This window comes from Oncorhynchus masou, chromosome 27 (assembly GCF_036934945.1).
Source record: "Oncorhynchus masou masou isolate Uvic2021 chromosome 27, UVic_Omas_1.1, whole genome shotgun sequence".
Taxonomy (NCBI): Eukaryota; Metazoa; Chordata; class Actinopteri; order Salmoniformes; family Salmonidae; genus Oncorhynchus; species Oncorhynchus masou.
Window position 1 is genome coordinate 22,535,631 of NC_088238.1, and position 8,702 is coordinate 22,544,332.

At 44.4% G+C, this 8,702-nt stretch overlaps 1 protein-coding gene and 1 pseudogene across 1 annotated transcript; both read left to right on the plus strand.

Moving 5' to 3' along the window:
- Positions 1-224: 224 nt before the first annotated feature.
- On the plus strand, positions 225-1,234 carry LOC135515411 (nectin-1-like). Its single transcript, XM_064939087.1, has 3 exons — positions 225-291; positions 398-745; positions 903-1,234. Exons 1-3 carry the CDS (start codon positions 225-227, stop codon positions 1,232-1,234), a joined length of 747 nt encoding a protein of 248 aa, XP_064795159.1.
- Positions 1,235-7,173: 5,939 nt separating this feature from the next.
- Positions 7,174-7,978, plus strand: LOC135515799 (troponin T, cardiac muscle isoforms-like; annotated as a pseudogene).
- The last annotated feature ends 724 nt before the right edge of the window (positions 7,979-8,702 follow it).

Here is an 8,702-nt window from a genome sequence, read left to right on the forward strand (position 1 = left end):
TAATAACGGGGCCTTCAAGGGAGAAAAATGTGTCGTTGTGGTTTCTTGTCCCATTCTGCCCCTGGACCCATGTTTAGGTTGCTGGTGTTGTGATCTTGCCTCTTGGTCTACATCTCAGGCTCGTTTCATTCAAATTGTGCTTATGCATAGGTCTAAACTGTGTGTCCCCCTCCCTCCAGGTTAGAAAGTTTACTTCAAGTTGTCATACACAAGATCGCATACCAATGAAAAATCAAACATATTTCTGGGTTCTGGTGGACCTCTGTCTCATGCTGACTCAGACTGGAGTTGGTGAGTGTAGGAGCGATGCAAAGCAAACCCATAACATTTGTTCTCCACAATATCAAGAAGAGTCTGAGAATTTGCTCTCTTATGCATCCTGCTAATATTCCTTTAGGTATCAGAGTCATCTCTTACAATGGCCGCCCAACAGTGACTCAGGGACAACACGCAGACTTGACCTGTGAGCTCATGGAGACAAACGAGGAGCTCATCCAGATCTCATGGCAGAAGAGTACCAGGGGTTACCGTGCCAACCACAACTTCTTCCTCATCACCCCGAGCCGGGGTCCATCACATGTCAAGGGGCGGGGGGACAGGGTGGGCTTCATTGGGAACACCACTGCACTGGTGGGCTCTATCCGACTGGGGGATGTGTCCCTGGCCGATGAGGGCGTCTACACTTGCATCTTCACTGTGTTCCCCAGTGGGCCATACAAGGCAGAGATCCACCTCAATGTCCAAAGTAAGAGGTTATTTATGATGTATTTCCCCAATGTAATGAATCGTGTGATACAATTATGTTAAGGGTGATCCTTTACCTGCTATCCAAGGGTTAGTTTTTAAAGTATATAAAGACATTCATATTAAGTCAATGTGTTTATTGTGTTTTTCCCCAATAGTTCCTCCTGTGATTTCGGTTGCTGTGGATACTCCACCCGTGGTTGCTGAGGGGCAGGAGAGCATCTTGGCAACATGCACAGTGGCTAACGCCAAGCCCCCTGCAGATGTACGGTGGAGCACGGCCAGTGCAAGACAACCACTGAGCCTGACAACCTCAACCAACACTACACTGAACCCAGACGACACCGCCACGGTGAGGGTCCACCTGAGGGGAGAGCCCTCCAGAGTCATGCACCAACAGGAGGTTCAGTGCCTGGTGAACCACACCACTCTGAGCCAGCAGAAGGTCGTTCCCTACGAGATAGATATACACTGTGAGTATTCTCAATGACAGCCACAGTGTTTCTACTCCTTATTAGACACCACAGTAACAGCACAGAAATAATGTGGTACAACTTTATGCCTATTCTATAGATCCTCCAAATTCGGTCAAAATCATCATTAATGAGCGCGCACCCCAGGCACCAGCGTTTCAGTGTTCAGTAGATGCCAACCCCCCCCCAACAGAGTTCACATGGAAGAGGTCAGTTGTTCACCATATTTAATTTCCCCCAACCCATTTTCTAAGGATCAGTGCCTACATCTATGTTTTGCTATGTGTCTACATTTGTCTTAGACTGAATAGATCAAACCTCAGTGAGACTGGGGGCTTGTTGGAGTTAGTGAAGGTGGGCCCTGACTTCAGTGGTCTGTACAGCTGTGAGGTGTCCAACCCATACGGAGCAGCATCTGGTTTCCTGTATGTGCATAAAGGTAATGGTGTGTGTAACTTAGCCGTCTTGACATTTAATTCATTTATTTGAAGCATACATTCTGCAGAACTTGGAACATACACTGACTGTACAAAACATTAGGAACACCTCCCTAATATTGAGTTGCGCCCCCCTTTTGCTCTCAGAACAGCCTCAATTCGTCGGGGCATGGACTCTACAAGGTGTCGAAAGCGTTCCACACGGATGCTGGCCCATGTTGACTCCAATGTTTCCCACAGTTGTGTCAAGTTGGCTGGATGTCCTTTGGGTGGTGGACCATTCTTAGCGTACATGGGAAACTGTAGAGCGTGAAAAACCCAGCAACGTTGCAGTTCTTGACACTAAAACCGGTGCGCCTGGCACCTACTACCGTATTCTGTTTTTAAAGGTATTTTATGTTGCCCATTCACCCTCTGAATGGCAGACATGCACAATCCATGTCCCAATTGTCTCGAGGCTTAAAAATCCATCTTTAACCTGTCTCCTTTCCTTCATCTACACTGATTTAAGTGACATCAATAAGGGATCATAGCTTTCACCTGGTTAGTCTGTCATGGAAAGAGTAGGTGTTCCTAATGTTTTGTTCACTTAGTATATATCTCCAGCTCTGTTTTCAACACAAAGTTATGTTCCATTATTGTTACTTATAATATTTAAGAAAAGGTAGATTGTTGGAAAGTGAATGTTCTGTTTTTCCTATTTGCAGTTGATCAGCGCTCCATTGTACCAGTAGCCTTGTGGGTTTTCCTCCCCATACTCCTCCTCTTCCTCTGCATTGTAACTGTATCACTCTGGCTGCTGTTTTCCAGAGGACCCCTGAGAGGGAGGTAACATTGTACAACTTCAGGACAAACCGTGCACACACACCTTTATTGACAAGTATCATTATGTTCTGCTGCTGTGTCTAAAATTATATTTACAGGGCCTTCAGAAAGTATTCCCACCTCTTGACTTGTTCCACATTTTGTTGTTACAAACTGGATTCAATTTAGATTAAAAAAATCAGAAATGGAATATTCCTTTTGAGCTGGTTATTAATTACACTTTGGATGGTGTATCAATACACCCAGTCCTCTTGCTCAGTTGTGCACCGGGGCCTCCCACTCCTCTTTCTATTCTGGTTAGAGTCAGTTTGCGCTGTTCTGTGAAGGGAGTAGTACACAGCGTTGTACGAGATCTTCAGTTTCTTGGCAATTTCTCGCATGGAATAGCCTTCATTTCTCAGAACAAGAGAGGACTGATGAGTTTCAGAACAAATTTGTTTCTGGCCCTTTTGAGCCTGTAGTCGAACCCATAAATGCTGATGCTCCAGACACTCAACTAGTCTAAAGAAGGCCAGTTTTATTGAATATTTAATCAGAACAACAGTTTTCAGCTGTGCTAACATAATTGCAGAAAGGTTTTGTAATTAACTTGGATTAGCTAACACAACCTGCCATTGGAACACAGGAGTGATGGTTGCTGATAATGGGCCTCTGTACACCTACGTAGATATTCCATAAAAAATCTGTTGTTTCCAGCTACAATAGTCATTTACAACATTAACAATGTCCACACTGTATTTCTGATCAATTTGATGTTATTTTAATGGACAAAAAAAAACGTTTGAACGGAAGTGTATATTTAATCCATTTTGAATTCAGGCTGTAACACAAACTAAATTGGAATAAGTCAAGGGGTATGAATACTTTCTGAAGGCACTATGTGTTCTTTGCAGAGTCATGGCACTGTTTTTGTGTAGTGGAGAGGCCACCCAAAACCCAGGGAGGGTAAGCCGTAAAGAACTGCAGGATTCTCCAGCGTGTGAGTCCTTTGAGGTTGAGAAACAGAAAGGTGCGGTTTGATAAGGATTGTGTTGATTGGGTAACATGAGGGGTTTCTCGATGTTAGAAACAGGGTCATGTTTTGTTTTTGTGCTCTTGCCTCTTTTTTTTTAATGTTGACATGTTCTAACGAGCATCTAAACTGTTTAGAAGTCCACAGTGCACTACTGTACACAAGTGTGAGGATGATTTCTATGGGGATTTATACGTTTTTGTTATGGTCTTGACTGTTTATGTAAAAATGTTTAGACACAGTTTGTAACGGTAAAACTGTACCTCGACATACGAGATTGTATTAGGCATAAGAGTACAGTATTAATCGTTTGAATGATAACAATTCCTCAAGCAAGTTTAAATATCACTGTATTTGTGTAGACCTATTATGTCATACAGTATTGTGTTGGAATGTAGCAGTTACTTTGGCATAAAATAGCGACATTTGACCATTTGAGGGCACCGTTTCCTTCATTCCTCGTGTAAAGGATTTTTTTGGGGGGTTGACCTGTTGGAAGTGTGTTTAGTATACTATATTCTGTATGTGCCTGTGGCAACATTACAGGCTTAGGTCTGACAGATCTATGCAACTATCTTAAATGGGATCTATTTAAAACACAAGCTCAAAAAAAAACCACTTGTTTTTTCATCTCAATATTTAATTAGAGGCTAACAAAGAACTACTCTGGAATGCCTTACAAAAGAGAGGATGATAATCTGTTTTAAAGACAGGTGAGCTCTGCATTTTAATAGAAATAATACTGTAACACATAACTAAACAATACTGTAAATGAAAAGACACATTTCACTAGTCTTAATACTAGAGAGGGGAGGCAGTAGTGTGGCTATTTATAGTCTAGTCCTGGTCAATTGTACTTCTCCTTGCTTCTATTGATGGACACAGTTGTCCCTTGCCATCAGTGACCAAAAGTCTTCATTTTAAACCAGACCACCACCTGCTACTTATAATTGACCAATCAGCAGAGTTGAAGTTTGGTCATTTTTTTTCTTTGGGATGGAGGGTTCCTCTTTTGCTCACTGAAATCTGTCAATTGGAAATTAGTTAGGTATGGAGGACTGGGGGCGTTCCCCTAGAAATTGAAGAGCTTTTAGTCCACAAACATCTGAAATGTTCTTTCAACCCATTTAAACTGACATCTGTGTTTCAGGGGTGAGTCTTAGTTGTGGGTACTGGCTGGCAATCTTCAGGGGTGAGTCTTAGTTGTGGGTACTGGCTGGCAATCTTCAGGGGTGACTCTTAGTTGTGGGTACTGGCTGGCAATCTTCAGGGGTGACTCTTAGTTGTGGGTACTGGCTGGCAATCTTCAGGGGTGAGTCTTAGTTGTGGGTACTGGCTGGCAATCTTCAGGGGTGACTCTTAGTTGTGGGTACTGGCTGGCAATCTTCAGGGGTGACTCTTAGTTGTGGGTACTGGCTGGCAATCTTCAGGGGTGACTCTTAGTTGTGGGTACTGGCTGGCAATCTTCAGGGGTGACTCTTAGTTGTGGGTACTGGCTGGCAATCTTCAGGGGTGACTCTTAGTTGTGGGTACTGGCTGGCAATCTTCAGGGGTGACTCTTAGTTGTGGGTACTGGCTGGCAATCTTCAGGGGTGACTCTTAGTTGTGGGTACTGGCTGGCAATCTTCAGGGGTGACTCTTAGTTGTGGGTACTGGCTGGCAATCTTCAGGGGTGAGTCTTAGTTGTGGGTACTGGCTGGCAATCTTCAGGGGTGAGTCTTAGTTGTGGGTACTGGCTGGCAATCTTCAGGGGTGAGTCTTAGTTGTGGGTACTGGCTGGCAATCTTCAGGGGTGAGTCTTAGTTGTGGGTACTGGCTGGCAATCTTCAGGGGTGAGTCTTAGGCTGTGGAGCGCAGGGACACTTTCAAAATCCTTCTATTGTCTGTCCCCAAATCCTAGCCCTTAGTCCAAGGCCTGTACTCTGCCATTTTGCTGTTGCCTTTTGAGGAAAAGGCTACATATTCACTAAGAGGATTAATCTTCCACGGCACAGTGGTTTATTGGAATTCTCAGTGTTCATAGGGGACACCCGTGGACAACGCACAGCACCTGTCAATTATCCCATACTAAAACCACATTTGTCCTTTCGCGCTCCTGACTCAAGGGCTGGATATTTAAGTGCTGACCACTGTATTCTATTGTTGCCATCAGTGCCCAAGAAGTAAACATTGAAAAAGCTATCCACTCGACCCTGAAAGCTGGAGTCATCTATTGCAAGAATGTTTGAATTACATTCCGAAGTGGAGACGAGGCAGTGTTCAGAAATTGTTCTCGTTGGAAGATGTATTTTTAGGGCCGATCTTTCTTGGAAGGGTGTTTTTTGTCAGCACTCCAGGATGATCAGTTGAAAGCTTGCGCTCCAATAGTATTTACTATGGTAGGGTCGTCTTTGGCTGGCAAACTGGAAGAGGTTTTTATTTTTATTAGATTTTTTTTACAAAGTGCAACATGAAAATGGAAGTGGTCAAGCATTTCTTCATAGTTTCTTTGTTATTTAGTGGAAATTGATACTAATTTGAGGTGTCAATTAGCAAAGTGAACATATTTCAAATAGTTGTAGGAAGGAGAACTATTGAAAAGATTCTACACACACAGCTTTGGTGTTCTTGCAAAGGGTACTTTACATATTGTAATGACATGCTTTGCTCTTGGATGCGCTCAGCGGTAAGCTCTAAGTCCCAGTGGAAAAACGAGGCCTCTAGATGAATGTGCTTCAGTCAAGATGAGGTGGTTATGACGTAATGGCATAAGTGAGGTGACCGCAATTATGTTGTCTGGTGTTCACATTCTAACAATGAAGTGCTACTTTAACTGGCAACAAGCCTTTTCAATGGTCTATCTTTGGTGCATGACCCATATATGTGCTTGATATATCACTCTATGTGGAATATAAGAGACCATTCATTATATATTTATTGATATAGTGACCATTCATGATGTATTTATAGATATAGTGACAATTCATTGTATAGTTATTGATATATAGACTGTTCATTATTTAGTTATTGATATAGTGACCATTCCACTATTAAACTATTACTCTTCATTCTTCTAAGCTGAAATGAGGAAACTTCATCCCTTTGATTATTTGATCACTATGACTTTTTTTACAGGTGTACTTACCATATACTCTGTCTCTCTTTTTCTCCCTCTTGATGACCAAGTGCATCAATAACCCCATAGTATATGAGTAAGAACTTCACTTGACGCCGACAAAAATCATGCTGTGACCGTGATGTATACATTCGATTGCGGGCTTGAAGGAGAACACAGGTTTGAGTGGCACCTGAGTGCGTCTGAAATAGGGCACTCTGATTGTCCTTGGAAAGGAATGATGGGGAGAGTCTGGGGTCGGGGTTCAGGGGAGGGGCAGACTTGTTGAAGGAGAAAATAGACTCCATTCCATCTGTCTGAACATCTCGCCTAGACTGTGGGGTTTGGACACATATTCAGGATAAAGCTTTAAAAGAGCCCAAGCAGCCACGCCTGAAAGTTCACTTCACTTCCCCTCTTGACTGTTGGGACACAAGTTGGTCTCTGTGTGTGTGTGTGTGTGTGTGTGTGTGTGTGTGTGTGTGTGTGTGTGTGTGTGTGTGTGTGTGTGTGTGTGTGTGTGTGTGTGTGTCTCCGCTGGTCTTTCTTACTTGACTTCTTGACTGTCTCAGAGGCAGGCTTAACATCATGTCTGACACAGAGGATATTGTGGAGGAATATGAGGAGGAGGAAGACGTAGAGGAGCCACCTGAGGTGGAAGAGGAGCCTGAAGAAGAGCAGCAGGAGGAGGATAAGGAAGATGAGGAGGAGAGGGAACACGTTGAGGGGAGCGAGGGGGAGACCAAGCCACGAACCAAGTACATTACCAATATTTCTCCTCCCAAGCTGCCCGACGGCGAGAAGTTAGACTTTGATGACCTCCACCGCAAGAGGCTGGAGAAGGACTTCAATGACCCACAGAGCCTGATCGAGATGCACTTCTCCAGCCGCCAGAAAGAGGAGGAAGAGCTGGTGGCCCTCCGCAGCCGCATCAAGCGCCGCCGTGCCGAGCAGAACATTGAGCGCCAGGCCCGTCTTGCTGAGGAGCGGACCCGCCGGGAGGAGGAGGCCAAGCTCCGTGCCGAGGAGGATGCCAAGCTCCGCGCCGAGGAGGATGCCAGGAAGAAGGTCGTCTTCTCCAATAAGGCGTTGGGCGGCTACATACAGAAGGGGGACGTGAAGAAGGGCAAGAAGCTGACGCGAGAAGAAGACCAAGGCTCGGTTGGAACGCCGCAAGCCCCTCAATATCGACCACCTCAACCAGGAGAGGCTGGCGGAGAAGTCCCGCGAGCTCTGGCAGTGGCTGCGCCAGCTACACGCTGGGGAGTTTGACCTGGCCGAGAAGCTGAAGAGGCAGAAGTACGACGTGAACGTGCTGCGGAACTGCGTCAGCGACCACCAGAGGGGCTCCAAGGTGGCCAAGGCGACCCGCGGGGCGAAGAAGTTACGTTAGTCACACAGCAACAACCCCGACATGATCAGATTAGCCTAGCTGTCTTTGGACCGTTTTAGGTACATCCACCTGCTTCTGCTTTATCATATTTCCTGAGTATTTGTATAGGCTTGTTTGTTTGTTTGCGGGTTTCTACAGTATACCGTTAGCTAAGCAGGTCTATAACTGATCAGCCTACATAATGTATTTACAGGTTTTGCACAGGCTGTAATTTTCTTTGGGGACTGTAGTTGTCTGATGTAAACATTTTAATATGGTTCACAAGGTATATGGTTCCTGATATCGTATTCACAGATCAAACTAATTGTTTGAATGCTGTTAACACAGTTTTAATTTGATCATTCTAATAAAATGTGTGAATGTTGCGTGCAGTTTTGGTCGTTATTATACCTAAGCAGTCTTTTTAGCTGGTTAGTTAAATTCCTCTCTTTCTACTGTGAGGGTTACTGAACCAGTCAAATGCAAGCCAAAGGATAATGTACTACATTGCAAAATTGTTTTTTTTACACATTAACATACACATCATGAATGTTTATTTGTTTGTCTTGGTCCATTTCTGAGGGTTGAAACGTGGCTCGTGCCTGACAGGTGTGGCACACATGGAACTGTAAAGAGCTAATTTAGTCTCTGCCATGCTCAGGGTGGGGAATGCAGTTGTATTGGCCTGAAGGATTTAACTATGGGTTCAAAATCCGATAAGGGGTATCCCCATTCAATGAATGGC

Excerpts from the sequence above, each read along its gene's own strand:
- LOC135515411 (XM_064939087.1), top strand. The coding sequence starts at position 225 with ATGAAAAATCAAACATATTTCTGGGTTCTGGTGGACCTCTGTCTCATG. Across the intron at positions 292-397 it reads GCTGACTCAGACTGGAGTTG|GTATCAGAGTCATCTCTTAC; the intron begins GTGAGTGTAGGA and ends ATATTCCTTTAG. Across the intron at positions 746-902 it reads GATCCACCTCAATGTCCAAA|TTCCTCCTGTGATTTCGGTT; the intron begins GTAAGAGGTTAT and ends TTTCCCCAATAG.